The following is a 22,487-nucleotide window of genomic DNA, read 5'->3' as shown; positions in this document are numbered from 1 at the left end:
CTTATTTGAAACAGAGTCCTCCGTTGTGTGCTTTTATATAAATTGAGTGCCTCGTCTGATTCCCTCTCCAGAATAACACTGCGTCGGCAGGAATGACCCGGAGGAACACGTACGTCTGCAGCGACAGAAACAACGCTGACCGCCTCTCAGTCATCCCCAACGGGAAGGAGAACAGGTGAGAGGATGTTTGACCTGGTTTCATCACAAAGCAACATCAAATCTGTGTCAGCTTAGAGTACAGAAAGGTGACCCCTAAAAGCTTTTAGTTAATGAACAGTTTTTATTGAGATTATCAACCCTTTACGTTATTGTAGAACCTTTTTAAATAGAGGCCAGTATGTTTTATTTAGAGCTCTTTCTACCCAGCAAGGCTAGTGAATATGGAAAAACACAAACAGAAGCCCTCTTAACTCACACAGAACCCTGCATTTTGCATTTGAGGGCCTGATTCATCCAAGCAAACTAAATCTCTTTTGGCACAAAGTACAGAAAGCTGACACTTGAAAGCTTTTATAAAAAAAACTGCTTTTTCTTTTCTAAATTCATTTTTTCATTGTGCAACCTTTGCATTGGAGCGAGTATTGTTCTACTTTTATTTCAAGCTTTCTCTTTTTCACAAGGGAAAGGTGACGTATTTTCATTCAACAGCTGTCATTTGAGGTCCTTTGTGAATCCAATGCTTATGATGGTCGACTACAATGCTAACTAATATGCATACACAAACATATTAGCCTCCTCAACTCATACCGAACTCTAACAGCAGCGTTTCACAACTTGAGGCACATTAATTTGTAAAAGGGAATTCAGGAATCCTACGAAAACATTTCCTTTTTAAGTTTCATCCTTTTTTATTTCTACTCTTTTTTTCTTGTAATCACTTTCCCCCTTTCTCATCATCTTATTTTTTTTGTTTCTACCTGTGTTTCTGGTTTGGTTGGGGGTTTGTTTTCACTGTGGCATGAGCAGCATGAGCGAGATGGCTTGTGCCACTAGCCCCTCCTCCTCCTCCTCCTCCTCTGGCTTTGCGGCCGCTGCGTTCGCGGCCTCGTCCAGCTCGGTGCGGCTGAGGTATCAGAACGTGGGCCCGTTGTACATGGGCCAGGCGGGCTGGGCCACGCTGCCCCACTCCTACTACGCTCTGGACTACTACTCGCCCAAGTAAGACGGCAGGGCTTCCAAAACCCCCCACCCCCCGTCTGTCTCATGCCTCAGCCCCTCTCCGGCCCCTCGCTAACCCTCACATCCAGCCAGCTTCACTCTGTAACCCGCCACTAAACCATGGACCCCATTTCCTGCAAAGAACAGAAAGGAGGGCCACTTAGTTTCTGGTTGTCAGTGTCTGAAATGTATGCTCATCGGTCACAAGCAGGTGAAGGAAAAATAAATTTTAAAGGAGTGTTCCAGCGAATGCTTGAATAGTCTTAGGTCGAGAATACGTTGTGCCAAAAGGAAGTCATTGTCACAAGGAAAATGTTTTTTTCTAGCATGACAGCATGACTCATGATAAAAAAACAGACCAATTAGTCTTGATGAACAGTAGTTAATGGTGGCTGCATATAACAACAGCAAAAATATATAAAATTATCTGTTAACAAACACATTTTGCAGTATAATTCCAATCAACTTAACAAACACGAAGTGGCGAAGTCGATAGGGAGTTGGCTTGGCAACTGGAAGGTCAACAGTTCAAGTCCCAGCAAGACCAAGTGCTACCGAGGTGTCCCTGAGCAAGGCACCGTTCCCTACAGTGCTCCCCGGGCGCCGTACATAATGGCAGCCCACTGCTCCTAACACTAGGATGGGTCAAATGCAGAGAAACAATTTCCCCACAGGGATTAATAAAGTATATCAAAATAAAAAATAAATAAAAACACAAGCATTTTTTATTAAAAAAACATACCTTTTACGCAAAAACATTTAGCAGGTGTGCTACTTGTCTTTGCAAGTACAAAGTGTAATAAAGAGTAAGATGTAAGCATTAAAAAGCATGAATTTTGATGTACAGAAAGGTATAGCAACCCTATTTTAAGTTTCAATTTAAAACAGAAATGTACTGAGTTCTTGTGAAACTCAAATGCTGCAGTTTTTGGCCTTTCTGCTGCAGTTGGCTTCATTACAAACTTCTGCAACTGTTCACCAAACTACTTGACCTCTGCGTGGCACATTCTCTTCTCTCCAAACCAAAACTAACCTGCTAGGCGACGCATTTCTCTTAAAACCAGTTGGTAAAGATTGTCGTCCTTGTTGTGTAACTTTAGTCCTCGTTTTCAACCCTTCTCTCTTTAATGAGCTTGTGAAATATTTCCTTTGTTCGAAACAGCTGCAGAAGAAGTCTGAACCTAACTAGGGTAAAAGAAACACCTGTGGAATCATTATCTTATATATTAGCTTACCCTGAGTGTCATTGTCACTTCACAATGTATTGTTGAGAATGAAATGATGGTGTAGTTTCAGCAGTTGCTTCATGATTTAATGTTGGCTCTCTTCAGCTAATGATTGAAGCAAAAATAACTAGGGATAGGGCAATCACCAAAGTCAAAATTAGAGCGGATACTAATCCAATCGGGAAAACATTCAAGCAAAACAACTGTATAAATGACATGACAGCATCTATTACTGTAGCAGATTAACTTTAGTGATGTATCCACCTAAACAAACACTTTCACCTGCGTGTAAACATGTTGGCTGTTGATTTCAGACACTGCTAAAGTGGAGGCACATGTAGAGAAGAATATGAATCCTCACACTGAAATCAAGCTGCCATGCTTTGATGAACGAGCTCCTAAACTCTGTGTGCGATGATATTTTTCCACGCTTGCATCACCTCTCCTTCTGCCAACCACAAACTGGAGGAGTCTCGCTGCAGACATTTGTAAAAACAGAACTCTTCAGGGCTCTGCTCACGATCTCCTCCTCCTCATCCTCTGCCGTGACCTCTGACCCCTGATCTTCTCCGTCTGGATCCTCCTCCACCTGTTGGTGTCCGACACGATGAGCCGAGCCCCCCTCCCCCGCCCCTCCCCCCATCGTCTGTTTCTGTTTAGTCTCTAACTGATCAGGGACTACACTCACTCTTCTCATTGTGCACGACAGGGTGGGAAATTAAATCCCTCAAATCCCCCTACTTCTACAGCCTTTTCTTTTCCTTAAATATTCTTTGGCTGGTGAATGTATGTACGGAATCTCCCACTTTAATATTTATTCAAAAGAACAATAGCCCCCATAAAATCTGAAATGCATATTTGTAGGGATGTAACGATATATCGAATATCGCGGTAAATAAATGTCTCAATACCGTCGTGAACCTTTATTTAACCCGATGGTCCCATTGAGATCGTCGATCTCTTTTTCAATGGAGACCTGTCCAACATGGCAACAAGTAGGTTACAACATGAACATAAAACCACAGATAGCACTAATGACATCATATTTACAGGGCTACATGTACACACCTAGAGACATTGACAAGTACCAACAGTATATTTATATCTCGCCCTGTCAATAAGCCTCACCTTCTTGGCAACAACGGTATTGTTTTTGAAGTGGTGGAGAGACAATGCACAGTTTGACCCACTGCTGTCACCCATGGCCAAAGCATATCCCTCTGTCCCGGCAACATCAGTACCAAGCAAGAGAGTTTTTTCCACAGCAGGGGATATTGCAAACGCCCAAACATCCCAGCTTCTACCTGGAAATGTGGACATGCTCATATTCCTAAAAGATAACCTTGATGATGCTGAGTGAGTGAGTTAGAGTTGAGTTACTTGAAAAACTAAAGTGAAACTTGATTTATTCTATTGCTGGGTCTGATTATTATATTTTTGACACTTTAAAATACTACTATCCTACTAAAATGCTGTACAAATCAGATGTATTATTTAATTAAAAAGAAAAAAGATGTAAAAAAGTTTTTAAAAAATCTAAAGATGTTCCCTTTATTTTTCAATATCGCGATAAATATCGTACCGTGAGTTTTTTGTATCGTTACATCCCTACATATTTGTGTTCACTTTCCTGTAGTACAACTTGCAGGATGTTGGCATTATCAGCCGTAGAGATGAAGCTTTCTCTCCAATATTACAGAACTAGATGGCACTTTGTTTGTGTTTTGTAAAACTGCATAACATACATAAAAAAAAAAAAAGAACTCAACAGTAATGTCTCTTTCCAGAAATCGTGACTCAACTGTTATGAACAGTTTCACGTAGTAACTTTTCTACTCAATCCACCAGCCTATGTGATTGGATGATTTGCATTTGTATTTCATTTCCTACCCTGTTGACCTCTAACATGCAAGAATCATTCACTTCAAAGCCATGGCATTTCTAGAAATCCACAAACTCTACACCGCTTGTTAAGATAAGAAATGTAATATAATATGCGATGTAAGAATAAGGGTTTTTCCGTTGCAGCAGTAGTATGATTATGATTCAAACTATGAAGCAACCTTTGGCTTTTACTGTCACTTTTTTTGGGAGGGAAATTTAGCAGAAGATATTTCAAATGCACCACTACACATTTCAGCCTTTTTAATTATTTTTTTAATTAAAGAATTGGGGAAAGAGGTTAATAAAAGTGTAATTATTCTGAGAAAAAACTGATGATTAATGTGAATTATGCCTGCAGTAGATAGCTGAATACAATTATACTTTTCACACAGATTTAGCAATAAGGAAGTACTCCGTCTGCATCCTCCTCCACTAAGCAAGAAGACACGGCTTCTTGCTTAGATTCAGCACATTATGAGTACAAGACTTTTATGAAATGGGCTTTTACAGAAGAAAAGAACAAACTAATTTGGATGAGTTTTTGTGCATCAGGAACTAAAACGCTGTTATCAAATGAAGCAGATCTCCATGTTTCAGACTGTTGCACACTCACATGTGAGTGTCGCATTCCCTGTTTAACGCTTTGAGTTTGGACATGAAGGGAAGCTACGTTTTTTTTCGTATACATTCACTGCTCTTTTATCCAAAAAAATATCACGGATTTTCTCTACTAAATGTATGACTTTAAATTCACAAATTCCGATTTTTCTCTCCTAATACTATCACAATTCCCCAGCCCTTTTTATTTAAAATGTTTAACCACCAATAGCCCTAATACACCCTAGTAGAATCCTCTATAAAATGTGTCTTCACACCTACTGTACCCTTTAATGACTAAAAGACTAATATCACCTACCAATACAGCGAGGAACCCGTCTGCAGTGCAGAAACTGTTTTATTATTTAAACTCTCACACTAACGCTCTCCCCCCCCCCCCCTCCAGCAGTGATGCAGCCTCCCCCGGCGACCAGAAGAACCCGGTGGCGTCGATCAACAGCATCGCCAACGCCTCCACCCCCGACCGCCTGCGCTTCCCTCGAGGGACGGCCAGCCGGAGCACCTTCCACGGCGGCCAGCTGAGAGACCGCCGCACGGCCACATACAATGGCCCCCCCGCCTCGCCCACACTCTCCCACGACGCCACCCCACTCTCTCAGACCCGCAGCCGTGGAACCAGCAACCTGTTTTCCAAACTCACCTCCAAACTCACCCGCAGGTAAAAACACACCTCATGACACGCAAGCACCAAAGGGTTAGTGTTTAGCGCTTTCTGTTCACTTTAAAATGAATGTGTGGCCATTTTCCATCATATTTAATGAATTCACATCCTGAAATGGAAAGCCCTCTGCTTATTATCCTGTGACTCTTGTCTTTTCAAAATAAAAGCCAATAGGTAGGCGAGAAGAAAAACACCTCATGTCTCCGAAGCACTAAGGGTTGGGGTTTAGCTCTTTCTGTTCACTTTAAAATGTACATTTAATAACATAGTTTACGGACATTTAAACAAATATTCAATTGATTTGAATCCTGAAACAGAAAGAAGATAGACTCCAGCCCTCTGCTTATTCTCCTGTGACTGTCTTTTCAAAAGCCAATCCACACAGTGCCTTGTAGCGTTAGGATGATTGATTACAAGCTCTGGGATCCCTTCACTGTCCTGTACGATGTGATTTATTCTCAAGTCTATGTTGTTTATCCGTCGCTGCCTGGACGCCCGTCACAGAGGCATGAAACCACTCTGAACGAGCCTCAATTCGACCTGAATCCGTGATATTTGAACAATTACAGCTATGAGTCTGGAATTGTAATTCATTAGAAACGTTTGCTGATTCTTTTTCTTGCCTAACAATCATGAAGAGATCTTTTCATGGCGTGAATATTCTCAGAAATAACACCTCGAGTTGGTGTCGTTCGGTCTAAATCTGAACTTTTTTTCACACCATTCTTTCACAAGCAAACCGGAACTTGTAAAAATAACTTTTAATGAATAACTAAAGAAATGAGTCAGCCAAAAAGGAAATAAACCAGCCTCTTAAATGTGAATATTGGCAGATTTCTTCTAAACTGAATACCTGGAGGTGTTGGAGCGTGGGTTGAACCAAACATTTAAGCCTTTACTTTGGTCACGTGTCAGCGGGGGAAAATAACTACCAACATTTACTTAATTTTTTTCAATGTATGCTACCTTACACTTCTACGCTCCTACATCTCAGAGGGAAAGACTGGCCTCCTCTACGTTATTGAATGGCTTAAGTAGCATTTCAGATCATTTTTATTATTAAGAAATATTAAAAATAAATATCATTATATTACAGACTAAACTAATCAGCAGTATATAACGTTATTATTACATTAAAGAAAAGAACACATTCATGCTTAAATAATTATAAACCCATTATATTTGTAGTATTCTAACATGGGTCATTCTGCATAACTTGTAATTAAATAAGTATATTTTGAAGCCAGCAGTATAATTAATTTAGGGATCTGATAGACTTGTAACGATATGTCGATCACCACAATAATAATTGCTACCATTTAAAGTATTTTTATAATTAATTCTGCCATTTAAAAATGTTTTACATTAACTTGGAAACGTGGAAAACTGCGGAGGGACATTTTTAAACACATTTTACAGCAATTTTATTTCAAGAAAAATAGAGAAATCCATAATAGAAATAATTGATAAATGCAGCTCTACTGAATACTTCTTCCACTATTAGCTGTAGGACTTCTTTTTTTTGGGAATATCTATTTCATTTTCTGGCATTTTTAATCCCAAAAGATGGCTCAGAGAGAAGAAAGATGATCAGCAAACAATGAGAACAATACAAAACCTGCATTAAAAGGCTCTGAAAGTGGCTGCCAGGCCAGCGACTCCTGCAATGACCGAACAAAAATGAGGAATTGAAATCATTTGATCATTAATACAAATCAAATACTAATGTTTCCACTGTTGATGATTCCAAGCACCCCATTGTTGTTCCCTCATTCAGATCCTCACCCCCTCTCCCTCCTCTCACTCCTCCTTTCACCATTTTCACTGTTTCTTTGTCTGATTCTGTTGTAGAAACATGTCATTCAGATTTACCAAAAGGTAGGACTCTTGTACTGCCTTTCTTTCCGCTCTGTGCCAAATAACAAAAGCACTGGAAATTCTATGAAACTCTGCAGACGTGTGAGGCTGCTGGCACTCAACTAACACACCGCTTGGCAGGAAACAAAACTCTCTCTGGGTACATTTGCACACATTTTATAGTCAGCTAATGTGATTAAAATAAAGTTTCCAGTCATATTACAATAGAGTGGCGAAGTCGTGCCCATCTACTTCCGCCCCATGGGACCTTATTTCTGAACAATTATGTATTGAAGTCAATGGAGAGAGAAAACGTATCTTTCGATCCCGTTTGAATTGTGCCATGAATTACACATATGATGTTTGTCAATTTAAAAAATCATTTCCAAAAGTCACAGTTTGTCTTAAAACTGTTGAAATATAAGACTATGAAAAATACACAACTAGAAAGACTACAAATCCCAGAGTAAGTTACATTAACGTTACACATTACACTCGTGTTATTCACCGAAACCTTGTAAAGCCGGTCCCACATGCTGGCTCTTACGGAACCGACTAACTTCCCTTTTGTGTATGTACAGTTCTCAACATGCCCGGACTTGTAGTGATTTTCACCTCTTTTAATACGTTTCACTTCATTCTGAAAGAAAGAGGTGAATTGTGCTGACGTGACGGCCATCTTGGTGTTGGTGACGTATGCAAGACCAGAGTTTTAGTTCATTGAGCGTTTCACACAAACAAATGTGTTACTTCACAGTTTTATGACACATTCTTATTTTTTTGACTTGCAAAATTATCTTTTAAATTGGCAAACATCATATGTGTAATTTGTTGCACAATTCAAACTGGATCAAAAGATAATCTTTCTCTCTCCATTGACTTCAATACATGATTTTTCCGAAATAAGGTCCCATGGAGGTCCACCGGAAGGGGAGGGACTTCGCCACTCAATAGGTTACATTTGTCAATATTTTGGAATATTTTGGCTAATACGCTTATTCGCTCCCTTGCCGAGAGCTCGAATACTTATTAACGTTGGTTAGCTTAGCTTAGCATGAAGACTGGAAACAGAGGGAAACTACTAGCCTGTCTGTCCCAAGCTAATAAAATGAAACGCCTCTAAAGTGCACCAATTTACACATTCCCAAAGCTCACAGTTTAATACAACATAATGACGGTTGTTGTTTCAACTCCATAGTCATTTTCAATTTCATAAACAAACGCTAAGAATAAATCTGTCAAATCTGTCAATGATTGTATGACGTAACCATGTATGCGACTACAGATAAAGGCAATTCTTCAGATTTCTTTTTTGTTATTTAGGTCGGTTATTAAGTGAACTAAAACTTTGTATTGATCATTATTTTGTCTACCCCTTTTTATATAAATGAGTATAGGCATAATATAAGAAACACCTCTCTCTATAACGACATACAGTTTAATACCACCACAAACTAGTTAGAGGTTATAACTATAAGTGAGCTTCAGACACATTTGATTTCGTACATTTGTATAGAGCCAGGCTAGCAGTTTCCCTCTGCTTCCAGTCTTTATGCTAAGCTAACTAGCTGCTAGCTGTATCTTCATCATATCCACTGAATTATGAGAGTGGTATTCTTATCTTTCCCTCGGGAAGATATTGAATCAGGGTATTTTCCAAAACGTCTAAACAATTCCTTCTTTACCCGTTAAGATCCAGCAAAGATGTTTTTCTTAGTTCAGCTTTAATCTGGTTTGAATTGGTGTGTGTGTGTGTGTGTGTGTGTAAATGTACCCAGTGCTGCTGTGGTTGGCCTCTGATTGGTAGTCTGATTTACCATTCAGTCGATTTTACCCACAGCAACAACGCAGCATCTTGCCACTAATCGATTGCTGATGCATGCATGGGAGGGGGGGGGGGGGGCTTTACAGCTACTGTTGACTTGTGGTTTGTTTTTCTCACCACATTGATTGTTGCTATCGACCTAACTCTCTCTGCTGATGAAACTGCACACTTTAAACGAAGCCTTGAACACCTTACTGCTGCATTTATTCACCTTCAAAGAAATGTTTCTTTTTTATGTGTTAAAGTCTCACTGACTCAGATGTGATTTTGTCAGGTGGATTTGATCCAGTTGCAACTTCATAAAGAGCTTCAATTTGTTTTTTTTGTTTTTTTTGCGAACACCACATTTGTCTAGATTGCCATGGTTAAAACAACCAAAGGAAAATATCTTCTTTCATTTAATGTGAGTTCTTGGGCAACATCTGATGTTCCTGAACTGGATTGATGTGCTTTGGTGATCACTATAAGAACCATTTTTAAGTTGAAAACCATGTGAGCTTCAGTCCGGGCATCGGGGGGGAGGGGGGGTTTCTTCGATTAAAGTCCATGTATCCGTTTATGTAAGCTGTAAATCAGCATGAATACTGAATGTACTCAACAATATCCATCTGTCTTTTTTTTTTTTTAAATCTGCAATAGGGCATTTAACAGAAATCATAAAGGACTGTAAATAAAAGTTATCATTATCAGCTTTGAGAATAGTTTTTAACAAATACAAACTTACATTTTCACTCATTAATTGCTGAAGATGTGGATACTGTTTTCTTTTAACACACAGTATACTCAAATCTCCTCCATCGCTTTATCATCTAAGGACAACACTGACAAGTTCATTCAAAACACATTTTAATTATAAATACATTATTTTGTTTCAAGTTGATACAAGGCTTCAGCACCGAGTTGAATGATTCAATTAATGTATGATATATCTTCTTTAATGTCGCTGAATAGTTTGATCCAAAATATGTTGAAAGATAGTGGCAGGAATGTCTTTAATGCATTTAGTGGCTCGTTGTTAGCCAGCATTATTCAGAAGTATATGAATCTCTCATTTACACTAAGGCTTCCTTTTATCCCCGTTTTTGTCCCTGATTACTTAATTAATATTGTCTCTAGGTTGAGTACTATCTGACTCAACAATAAGTACATATATTGTATGAAAACGTACTAAATCCCATTAAATCTACTTCCTCTTCAACCCTCTCTCTCATGGTTAGAAGTGCATCATTAATCATTTGAAAGGTTTATCACATTAAACCTTGTTGTTTCCCGGGTACATTTTACAAAATGTTTCCCACTAATGTCATGACATTTCAAATAAAACCTAACGAGCCAAATAAGTTTTATATACTATCGTTTTTTAAAGCACATTTATTGAATAGATACCAGATCCAGGCTCTTATAGTCGTCTTTATGATATAGCAGTATGAGCTGTGGCCTCTGAGGGGCAGCAGAGGGTTTTTGGCCCTCGCAGGCCACCGTCCGGAGGCTCATGGCGCCCTCTGGTGGCGGATTGGTGAACTGTCTTCTTCCTCTGGCATCGTCTTCATCATCACCATCCTCCCATCTCACTCTTTTCACCTTTTTTATGTTTTTTTGTGTTTGTCTTCATTTTCGGTTGTGACAAAATCTATTAAAGTGTTTTCAGATCAGTCAAGAATATAACTAGATGCATCAAGAGGTGATATTGTTAGTTTAACAATTACAAATCTCGACCATCGACGCTGCAACTATCAGTTGTTTTTAATTAATGATTTATTTATTGATTATTTTCTTGATTATTATTATTTTTTAAATGTTAAGAAATCTTTGAATTTTTTTTATTTGTCTCCTTTTAAGCCAAACTAAAAAACAACAACATCTAGTTGTAATATGATGAAACGAGTGAGTCCAGAGCAGTGATTGGTCCAGAGGCTTCATGTTTAAATAAAGTAGGTTATAAAACTTAAAGGGCTGATAACTATTGATAATCAATAGTTTGAAGTAATATTCATACATTTAGTTTGAAACATCTAGGGTGTGAACATTCCTTGTTTTTATGAGTTTTATTTTTAATTTCTCTTATCATAAACTCAATATATTTGGGGGATTAAAATGCACCAGCTTGAAAGTTAAGAAACTCGGACGGATATTTTTCTTACTATTTTCGGACACATTTTATTATTGGATAGTAGTTTAGTCGATAAAAATAATACGTATTAAGGATGTCCCGATCACCTTTTTTTGCTTCCGATCATTTGATTTTGACAATTTGCCGATACCGATTTTTCCTGGTCCGATCTTTATGCAATGCATTAAGAGAAAAAAAAGAAAAAAAGCATTCAAGTTGTCCCTTAAGGTTATTTTTTTATTTAAATTGGATATTCTATCCAACATGGATATAGCTTCTTTCTTTCACAGCAGCATTGGATCAGTTCAGTTGTGCAGCATTGGATCAAAACAAAACAAAGCTTTCAGTACTCGTTAGCTTACTGCTACAATGAGACACTGCGCCCTGCCCACTCTGTTGCCAGATTTGAGAGAAATAAGCAACCAGGTCTATGAAAACAAGCCCCAAAGAAGCAACACATACATGATGTTCTGTAATTTGAAACCAAAACTAAGGCCTCAGGATGAGTTTAAGACTTGAACATGGTCATTTTTGTTTTGCAACATTGAATACAAAATTATAAAAAAAGTATTTTATAAAAAAATTTAAAAAAAATCCCGATCCCCGATTTTTTTCCTCCCGATTCCGATCTTTTGAAAATCACGTGATCGGCTCCGATCCCCGATCACGTGATCGGATCGGGACATCTCTAATAGGTATATAAATATATAATAACATAATAAAAAAAATGTCTATTTCATAGTCTTAGTTCAGGACTTTTTGCTTCTTATAATGAACATTTAGGAAGCTTTTACTTTTGCACTCAAATTTTAATTGTGTAAAACAATAACATTATATATTTATATATCGGTTGTATTTTTGACTTTTCTCGTAACACGTTACTTAATTTTGTCGCCTTCCATTTGAACATTTTGGGATTTTAGCGGGCGAGTTTTATCATGTTCCTCTTCCTCAGGACATTGTAAGATTCAGTCACCTCCCTCTTCCTCCTCCTCTTCCTCCTCCTGTTCCTCTTCCTCACAGTGTGTGTTTCGTGTCCTCCTAACCTTCCTTGTCCTTTAACCTTTGACCTCTTGCTGCTCTTCCTCTCAGGGTCAGTATTGACCCGGCCAAACGGCAGGCGGCCAAATCAGGTCCGGCCGCCCCCCCCACCCCGGGAGGAAAACCCCTTAGTAAGTCTCTCCTGCAGCCTGTCCTTCCTGCCGTCTCATCCTCCTCCATCTTTTTTTACGCCCACGTCCATTTCCATTTTAATATTCTTTCCCTCTCTCTTTTTTTTGAATTTTTTTTATTGTCATGTGACCATTGAGGAATTTTTTTTCAGATTCCCATTTTTTCTTTTCAGATTCAGGAGCGGAAGATATAGAGAGTTGTAGGAAGATGAAGATCTAGAGTAAGGGGCTGTTTTTCAATCCCTCAATCTCTTGAGTCTTGAGTTATGTGGAGGATTTCCTCACCCTCTCACCCCCCCCCCCTCTCACCCCCCTCTCTCACCCCCCCTCTCACCCCCCCCCTCTCTCACCCCTCGGTCTCTCTGAGCGATGCAGGACTTATTTCTGTCGGTCCTCGTCTGTCCGTTTGTCTCCTCGTTGTCTCTCGAGCTGTCGGGGAGCATGGAGTCACTTCCTCCTCCTCCTCTTCCTCCTCTCCGTCCTGTTTTGATTTTTCTCTGTTCTCCAGACTGCAATGCATGCTGGGAGCCTGTTAACCCTGTCCTGTGAGAGGAGCCTTTTCTGCTTATTTAGCTTTTATAATGTAATCTTTGGTGATTTGACTCAGACGTCCTGTTTCTGTTCAATCTGCAACAAACTAAGGACCGAGCGTCATATATGCTGTAGAGATTGTAAAGCCCACTGAGAGACATTTGTACTTTGTTATATTCGGCTATATAAATAGAATATGATTTGATATAGGGCTGGGTTCAATCTAATATAAAGTTGTTTTTGATCAAACACCTGTATTGTGGTGATATTGGGTTGATTATTGGTGCTTTCAGAAATGACTAAAACAATGACATTTTTGATGGATTATCATTAGTTTTGTGGTTATAATTGCTAAGTGGGTAAAGTAAAAATGTAGTATCTAGAACAGTACAGAAAATGACATCCGTGAACTGTAATGCAGCCTTTAAAACCAGAAAAAGACATTTGTGTGATATCTAGTGTCAAATAAAGACTTTGATCAATATATTTCCCAGCCCTCATAAATGTGATAGTTTGACACACATCTTTTTAAGACAAAAATATAAGAGATGGCAGAAAACTCAGCCTCTTATATCTGGAGATGTTTCCCCTTTCTCTGTTTTATGTCCATTAAAGGGAAGTCTTTTAGTTTTGGACTGAAAAAAGAACACATGTAAAGACATCCCGCTGGACATGTTTGCACTATTTTCTGACCTAATATCGGTGAGCTGCAGCCCGGCAGTATAGGATATTTAGATTTGGAATAAGGTCAGTGTAAAATGTATTAAATATGATGAAATCCCGATGATCTTCTGCTGAATGTTGTCGGGGAACATTTGGTTTTACTTTTAGGTCTGCGAGTTTCTCTCTGTAGCCTTTTTTTCTGCATCAACCTAGAAAAGATGTGTCCTAGTTTTCTTTGTGGACTCCCTGAGGATATTATAACGTCAAGATAGATTCTTTACAAGGGACGAGAGAGCAAAGTCAGATAGTCAGAAACAAGATCCCATGTTCCTCGAGTTAGACGACCGGCATTGAAAAAAAACAATCCAATATTAATTATTGCTAAAAAGGAACAGGCTGATAATTCAATATTATTCCCTTTTTTAAAAACTGGATTTCATCAAATTATGTCGATCACATTAATACTAAACTCAACAATACATGACCAAATTAAGGTTTTTGGCACATTTCTAACCTTTTTGTTCTCTCTTTAAATTTGTAGCAATGGAAGACAGCTTTTATGTATTAGACGGATTTAAATGTATATTTTTAGTTAAATATTGAAATGTCATCTAATACATTTAAATCAGTAATTGTGCGTACATGTGCTTATCAATAAGGGGCCATACAAATATTTGAATCTGTGAAAATATAAAATTAAAATAAATACACCAGTTAATAAAAAGTTTTTTTCATTCTTTCACGGATAAGGAATAATGATCTTGCTTTAGAGCTGTTTTCTGCCTTAATATAGTTTGTAAATATGTGTTTCAGGAGTACAGATAAATAAACAAAACATCTAAGAGAAATCCCAGCACCATCACTTCCCTTTAAATATTGTATTTAGATCCCACCTGATCCCACCTGTCTGCTGTACTCAATGTTACTTTTCTGTTTTGGATGCCAAACCTGATCATTTCTGTATTTAAATTTCTTTTTTTAAAGTTTTAAATCACCATCTGAACATGTATCACTGTTTTTATTTTTGTCATGCTTCTTCACTGGAAGTCAAATCATATTTTTGTGATGTTTGTTTTGTCGGTGTGGCTCCTGTTGTGTCACTCCTTATATAAACGTCACATATTCTTTTTTTTTTGTTGGTATGAATATTCTTGTCGTGCACAATCCACATCTTTGTTCTTCTTTTTTCCTCCCTGTCCGATCTTCTCGTGCTCCTCAGAGTCTCAACCGAGTTTGAGAGAAACGGGAGACTTGAGGGCTCAAGGTGAGGAAACATTGAAATGTGTCGGCCATCTTTAAACTCTTAGTTGCTCGTCCCTCTGCGCAGGAACCCCTCTCTGCTTTGTCTGAAACCCTGTGTGTTGCATTTAGCTTGTTTTGTATTGTTATGTTTGCATGGTTCTGTGCTTTGTTAGCATGGCATTTGTGTTCTTGTTTACCTGAGAAATGCTTCAAATACCCCCTCTTGCATAATGAACGTGTTAAATGCACAGCATGGGTGTGTCCAACACCAGTTTACAAACACATGTTGGGAAATAATTAGCTTTCAAGCTGGGAGTAAGATGAGAAGCTAAGCCAATATCATTCTCACACACTATATATAACATTTATTTATAGTAAATGTGTAGCTTCATTTCTGTTAACATTGGGAAGAGACATGCTAGCAGTTTCCCTCTGCTTCCATTGTTTGTGCTAAGCTAACTGACTGCTAGCTGCTTTAGCTTCATATATATTGTGGGGACTGGAGAGCGGTATCTTCTCATCTAACTCTCTGTGAATTCTCTCAAAAGATCCAACTGTTCCTTATTTGACCAGCTGCTCTGACTGGTGCTCACTGCATGCTATGTAAACGTTTATTAGGTCCATTGTAGGTTAAAAATGATACACATTAACAGCCAGACGAGGGGGGTTACATTCTGGGAAGTAACTGTCCCATGATTTAAATTTACAAGAGAATAAACTCTCACATATTCAAACCAAAAAACATTTTGAATTTGAATGAATGAATCTGGGGTTTTCTAAGACGGTCATTTGCAATATAAAAACGTGCAGATTTTTAAAAGAAAAAACTTGAGAATTCTGAGTTTAAATCCTGCAATTGCGAGAAAGACCTATTCAATTCTCTTAGATATAAGTAAAAGGTTTACAAGAAGAAACTCAGAACATCGTGAGCTGCGTCGCTTAAAGATGACAGAATATTCAAGCAATTTTCCGATAATGTATAAGGTTTTTTTATGTTCCACTTTATTGTAAAAAGAATATCACTTTTTTTTTTTTACTTTCTGACTTTAATCTCAGAATATCCAAGTTTTTTCTTCTCATTTTTAGTAATAGAAATGTGTTTTTATGAATGAAGTCCTTCTCGTAATAATACCCAACAATAGCCCTAATACACCGTCCTAAAGCGGGGAATCAAACCTGCCAACACTAAAACACCCTTTTGTGTTTCTTTCTCCCAACAGTCGCCATGTACCTGGGGATCAAAAAGGGGAAAATAAAGACAGTAAACCCCGCTCCCTCAGATTCACTTGGAGTATGAGGACCACCAGCTCCATGGAGCCTTGTGAGATCATGCGGGAGATTCGCAAGGTGCTCGACGCCAACAACTGCGACTTCGAACAGCAAGAGAATTTCCTGCTTCTGTGCGTGCACGGGGACGGGCACGCAGAGAACCTGGTGCAGTGGGAGATGGAGGTCTGCAAGCTGCCCAGACTCTCGCTCAACGGCGTGCGCTTCAAACGGATATCCGGATCATCCATCGCTTTCAAAAACATTGCTTCCAAAGTGTCCAACGAGTTAAAGCTATGAACAAAAGGGTTTAAAAAAAGTATACATATATATATCTAGAAGTATTTAAGCTGTACAATCATCCAAGTAGCAGTTTCCAAATGTCTCCTTTTTTAAAAACAAAATACAGAGTATGTATTGAATATTATAATGTATAGATTAAGGCTTTTGGCAATAATCACTGATACTAATATCTCAGTCTACTCTGGCCACACCGGGTCAACATTAACGAGTTGAATATGATTTGTCATGCTGTGAATGTGGACAAAAAAAGAAAACATTTCTAGTCTTTATTTATTTCATCTTTTTTGTTTTTTTTTCCTGGATAAAAATAAGAAAAAAATTACGTAGCGTTGTTTTTTTTGTTTTCAGTGTAAATAATGTATCTTTTCTTTCAAGACGGCTTCACTGCAATACTCATTTTGTTTTTCTTTTGTATTTCGTTCAAAAAGTAGAGATGGGGTAAGTCCGTGTAAATGCTCACGTGGTTTAGGGTCACTCATGTCTCAATTAAAAGTGTCTGTCAACTTGAACGTCTCCCGCTGATCATTTGTATCCTGACACCATGAAAATATAAAAACGTGTTTCCTTCAATTCTGCTGCTTCTGTGTGGAGCTTCATTTCAGAAACACACATTTTAGTTATTTATAAAAGGAAAGGTTTCAAAAAATAAAAAGCCCTTAATAAATATGGTTTTGTGCATTAAGAGGAAAAACATTCTGGAAATATGGTTACTTAAACACTAGTTGTTTACCAAACAATATGTAATTATTTATTTTTTGTAATAGTGTCTTTTGGGCGAAAAAAAGCATGATTTGTGTTAAGACTACAAACACCAGCCTTTCATCAAATTATGTAGATCACATTAATACTAAACTCAACAATACATGACCAAATTAAGGTTTTTGGCACATTTCTAACCTTTTTGTTCCCTCTTTAAATTTGTAGCAATGGAAGACAGCTTTTATGTATTAGACGGATTTAAATGTATATTTTTAGTTAAATATTGAAATGTCATCTAATACATTTAAATCAGTAATTGTGCGTAGATGTGCTTATCAATAAGGGGCCATACAAATTAAAATAAATACACCAGTTAATCAAATAAATGTGAAAATATAAATAATGGAGAAAAAAAAAGTATTTATATATTTATTAGTTTCAAGTCGATTCTTGCAGTTTTTTATTATTTCACAGATAAGGAATAATGATCTTGCTTTAGAGCTGTTTTCTGCCTTAATATAGATTGTAAATGTGTTTCAGGAGTACAGATAAATAAAATAAACAAGAGAAATCCCAGCACCATCACTTCCCTTTAAATATTGTGCATTAAGAGGAAAACATTCTGGAGATATGGTTGTTTACCAAACAATATATACTTATTTTTTGTAATAGTGTATTTTGGGTGAAAAAAAAAACATGATTTGTATCTGTTAAGACTACAAACACCACCCTCCACTTTCTCTGAATGAAAGTAACTGCTGCTGAGTTCAGGTTTAACAGCTGATTCTTGATTTGGGTATGGACTGCAGAATAAAGACAAACTCTAGGTATGTATAATTGTGCTTGCATAAAGTTGGGAAATCAATAACAATTTAAAAACCTTACTGCAGCAAATACATCTTTCAGAGCCTGTGTCCACCTCGCACCTTTTTCTGGCTCATGTCATTACTTCGCTGAACACTGGAGCCTACACTTCCCATAATGCAACCTTTTAACACATTAAGCCTCCTGAACAGGCAGAACTGGCAAAGTAAATGCATCTTTGAAGCTGCTTTAAATGTCTAAAAAAAAATTATGCTGAATGACAAATCTCAGGTATAGATGAAATTATACTTTTGCATAATTCCTTGTAAAAGTTTAGTCAGTTCTGATGAAGACATATTTTAGTTGACAGTTCAAGATGTTATGCTTTCATGGCCTGATGTTATTGTAGGTACAGCTCATGGTAAGATCTTTTTTTTTAAAATGTTAATCTGCCAGGCGCTGATTTCCCACCCGGGTTTAGATGAATCTGGGAGACGAGCGCAACTAAAGTTTAAAGCGAAGTCATCATGAAACTGAGAATATTTACACATTGAAATTTGTGGAACACAGATAATGTTTACACAACATAAGAAATCTCGGTGCAGGAATCACAAGAATTTGAACCAGAACATTTTTTTATTTCATTGCCATACTCACAGGTTTCATCTTAAATACACAAACAAAATCCAAACTGTGATACAGAATGCATTCAGGGACAGAGTCAATCATTCAGGAGGGGGAGGGCCGTGTGAGCTTTATGTGCGTCAGGATGTTTTTACTTCTGGGCGGGCATGATGTCGTCGATGGACTGGCCCTTCTCCAGCTTCTTCTCCATCTCAACCATCAGCCTGACGCCATCCACCACCATCTGCACCAGCTCCACCTCGGAGAAGCCCAGCCTGTCGGCGTTGGAGATGTCGAACACTCCGCCCACAGCGGCTGTGTCCACGCCACCTGAGGGGCAAGACAATACATGTCATTACCCGAGCTGATCCAGAGACCACAACGATGCCGAGAAGTGGGCTGAATGTCAATCAATATGATACGCAGACTACACTTTAGCAGGAGATGCGTTTCTAACACTTTGAAAAATATAGATTTTGAGTTGAGACACTATTGAACAAATATGAAAGATGTACAAACCGGTTCCACGCTTCTGGAGCCTCAGCTTCTTGAGAACATCCTCAAACTTGGCATTTTTGCTCAAGTTGGGCAGTTTCACGTGCACACCGGCACGCAGACCGGTGCCCAGGTTGGATGGGCAGGTGAGGACGTAGCCCAGGTGCTCGTTCCACATGAATTCATGTTTCCTCTCCTTGAACAGGGTCTCAATCTGAACACAAGAACCAGGATGATTAGGTCTTTTTAAAGATCAAGGCTGCATCACATACAGAACCATTTACACAAAACAGACTTCTGCTACAGATAAACTTTGCATTTCCTGCCAACCTTGGTGAGTCCAGTGCAGAAGCGGTTGAACACTTCCTTCATGTTGCCACCTTTCTGCATGGAGATAACACGCAGATGGTCCTCCTCATTCACCCACACAAGGAAGGTCTTGTTGTCGTTGTGCCTGAAAAAAAAAAAACATTAACATTCTTTAGTTTTGATCTTAAATTAGATTTCAGCAAACTAAAAACACAAGGTTGTGAGACAAGAATATGTTGACGTCTCACCAGATGCCCCTGGCGTCGGGCCAGTCACGGCCCATTCCGGAGGCCAGCAGCAGAGGAGACACTGGCTTGTCAAACAGGAAGTGGTCGTCGATGAGCTGCTGCTGCTCAGCATCTGACATGTTCTTCAGGGCGTAGTACTTCCCCTGCAGGTCTCCACTCAGAGAGTCCAGAGCTGCACAGGGGAGATTAACGAACATTAATGGTGCGCATTTGGAGCAGTCATGTACTGTATTCTGTTATTCCTCCTGCTACCACTAGAGGGAACCCCCTGCCACACAAATGAGGGCCAGCAGCATCATCTGACTTCAGTCAGCATCACGGGTTTAGGCCTCAACCCTAATGCAGCTTATGCAATAGAATCATCCTGTCTCCATCTGTCAGCGACTCAGGACAGGAGCAGAGTTCCTGCACAGTCAAAAACATGTTTGCGTGTCCTCTTACCCTCGATGGAGAGCTGCTCCACAGCACGCCTCTCTCCTCGGCTGCAGTGAGGTGGCAGGCAGAAGCCACGGACGCTGCGGCCTGTTCGCACGCGAGAGCTCAGGACGTAGTCTGAGTCAAGGTCGTCACCGCCCTGAGGAGGACACACACGTAAGCTTCTCTGCACAGTGTTGCAGTCGGCCATTTTACCTGAGCAGAGGGCTGCGGTACCTTCAGGTTATCTGGGTTGATGTCAGTCTTGTGCTTGTCTGAGGGTTTGTAGCCTCCATGCCTGTCCTCGATGACGGGGTCCAGCAGCTCCTTGAAGACCTCGTATGTCTCCTCGTCTCCGGCGACGCAGCCCACAGTCATGATGAAGGGGTGGCCTACACACAAGGTGAAAAGGTCACAACGGAGACAGGACAGGAAGACACACTGACCAACATCCTCACTACCTCAATGTGCTCTCTGGATGGGACTGCATTACTGTACCAGGATTATCAACTCCTGTCTGAATGACACCATCTATGGTGAAGCCGTTGGGTGTAGCCCGCTCTCTCAGCTCCTTGTAGATGTCCAAGGTTAAGACCTTGGCCATGTGGTTGTTATGCTGACTGAGGTCTGGATACTCATCCTCAGCTGAAAGCCTCTTCAGTGTCAGCTTGGCCATATTGTCACAACTAAACATAAGCACAGTCTAAAAAGGTGAGCAGAGGCACCTGCTACACTGACCAGGGTCATCTGAATACTCTGAAAAACACTTCAGATGTTACAATTAAATACACACTGCAAACTGTAGGTGACATAAAACAGTTAAAGCAGCAGTGGATTATCAGCAGCACTGCATACATTATGTAACCCTGCTAATCTTTAACGGTTGCTATAAAACTGCGTAATGTGATAATGGTGGCCCATTTAGAGGATGATGACAAGGTTTCTGAATATTTCAGCCCTTCATATGTTTCTAAATGTTGGTCACAGTGTATCCCCTTGGCAAGGTCACAGTACAGAAAGGCGTAAGCACAGAGCCGCTGCGGCCATTAAACGCGATCGCTGAGGCGGAACAGATGGCTGTTCTCGCCGAAAAGCCTCTTTGGTTTTTACCTGGGTTATCAATCCCAGTCTGAATGACATCATCCAGAGTAAATCCGCTGGGCGTCTCTTTGCTCCTCAGATTCTCGTACATGGCAGGAGTCAGGATCTTGGCCATATGATTGTTGTGTTTGCTGAGGTCAGGATACTCCTGATCCGAAGCGTATTTCATCTTCATCGTGTTGTGCGTGTTACCGAAAGGCATGGTTGCTCCCTGGGCGGAGGATGGAGGGAAGAGACGATGAAAAGCAGCGAAATGAAACGGAAAGTAGAGCGTGCACAGTCAGCATCGACAGTTTGAACGGAGATTATCATTCATGTTACATTTTAGCTCAAATGACGATGAAATATCCTACAGTGAACACGGTGTCCTGAAGGCGTTTTAGCAGGTGCAGAAATGTGCATCCCGCAAACCCTATGAAACATATTTTGCATCGTAGAATGTAATATTATTGTATTACAGTGACAAACAGATTAAATAAATCCTTGCAGTAAAAATACGACATATTCATTGGGCCGAGATAATCTCTCTCAAACGCCCAGATATCAATTAATCGGTTAAAATCTCCAATAATCCGCCTGTGTGACGGAATTTCGCGTTTATTTCAATAAAGTGCCTACCTGCTGTCGAATTTGAGGACTAGAAATAATACCAGTGGAGACAAAGATCCCAATTGTTCCAAACGAGGAGCTCACAAACGAACAGTATGCGTCCCAGCAGATCTCCGCTCAGAATGATGATTTCAGATGGTCATTTATAGGACACCGTCTCTCCTCCCATTGGTGGGTATTTGTAGTCCATTCATTTAATTGGACGCGCTCTGTGTGAAGTAGGAAATCCTTCTTGCAAACACAGATTAAACCCATAATGTATTATGTTCTGCCATAAAGTGTAATTTGCAAATGAATTGTTCTGACCCAGCGTTTATTTTATATAAAACGAATCACCTTTTATTTCACCATGCTCCAGAAGTACGTGGAACTCTAGGAAATCTTACGTCAAGAGCCGCCATGATTATTTATCTAGATCTCATTCACAGCCATAGTAACAGGTTACATTTCACAAACAAATGTATTTTACAGTCAAATAAATAAAACAGATGATATTAAATATGTGTTGATTGAGCAGTATCAGACAAATCAAATTAAAAAAGGGATTTTTTTTCTCAAAATAAAATAGGTAAATAAATACACTTGATGAAGATAAATTAATTGTTTCTATATTAATTAAGAGCAATAATAACTAAGAAAGCCGAACAACGTTGGTTGCTCAATGTTGA

General features: G+C 39.2%; 2 protein-coding genes across 2 annotated transcripts in view; one reads left to right on the top strand and one right to left on the bottom strand.

The window, feature by feature from the left end:
- Positions 1-17,086, top strand: part of mark3a (MAP/microtubule affinity-regulating kinase 3a) — a 52,570-nt gene extending 35,484 nt beyond the window's left edge. Inside the window, exons 12-17 of the mRNA XM_079692851.1 lie at positions 72-175; positions 967-1,158; positions 5,272-5,544; positions 7,399-7,425; positions 14,925-14,969; positions 16,168-17,086. Coding sequence (XP_079548977.1) covers positions 72-175; positions 967-1,158; positions 5,272-5,544; positions 7,399-7,425; positions 14,925-14,969; positions 16,168-16,513 — 987 coding nt within the window. The 3' untranslated portion in view covers positions 16,514-17,086. The remainder of the gene's footprint in view (positions 1-71; positions 176-966; positions 1,159-5,271; positions 5,545-7,398; positions 7,426-14,924; positions 14,970-16,167) is intronic.
- Positions 17,087-18,636: 1,550 nt separating this feature from the next.
- On the bottom strand, positions 18,637-21,983 carry ckba (creatine kinase, brain a). The gene is made up of 8 exons (XM_079694465.1): positions 21,829-21,983; positions 21,220-21,421; positions 20,347-20,501; positions 20,137-20,269; positions 19,696-19,867; positions 19,469-19,592; positions 19,163-19,352; positions 18,637-18,973 (listed from the first exon to the last, which is right to left on the bottom strand). Exons 2-8 carry the CDS (start codon positions 21,410-21,412, stop codon positions 18,795-18,797), a joined length of 1,146 nt encoding a protein of 381 aa, XP_079550591.1. The 5' UTR covers positions 21,413-21,421; positions 21,829-21,983; the 3' UTR covers positions 18,637-18,794.
- Positions 21,984-22,487: the final 504 nt, after the last annotated feature.

The sequence above is a fragment of the Notothenia rossii genome, assembly GCF_949606895.1.
Source record: "Notothenia rossii genome assembly, chromosome: 7".
Lineage (NCBI taxonomy): Eukaryota > Metazoa > Chordata > Actinopteri > Perciformes > Nototheniidae > Notothenia > Notothenia rossii.
Note: the sequence above shows the minus strand (reverse complement) of the source record. Positions and strands in the feature narration are given on the sequence as shown.

Excerpts from the sequence above, each read along its gene's own strand:
- ckba (XM_079694465.1), bottom strand. The coding sequence starts at position 21,412 with ATGCCTTTCGGTAACACGCACAACACGATGAAGATGAAATACGCTTCG. Across the intron at positions 20,502-21,219 it reads GACTGGGATTGATAACCCAG|GCCACCCCTTCATCATGACT; the intron begins GTAAAAACCAAA and ends CCTTGTGTGTAG. Across the intron at positions 19,593-19,695 it reads CCCGACGCCAGGGGCATCTG|GCACAACGACAACAAGACCT; the intron begins GTGAGACGTCAA and ends TTTTTTTTTCAG.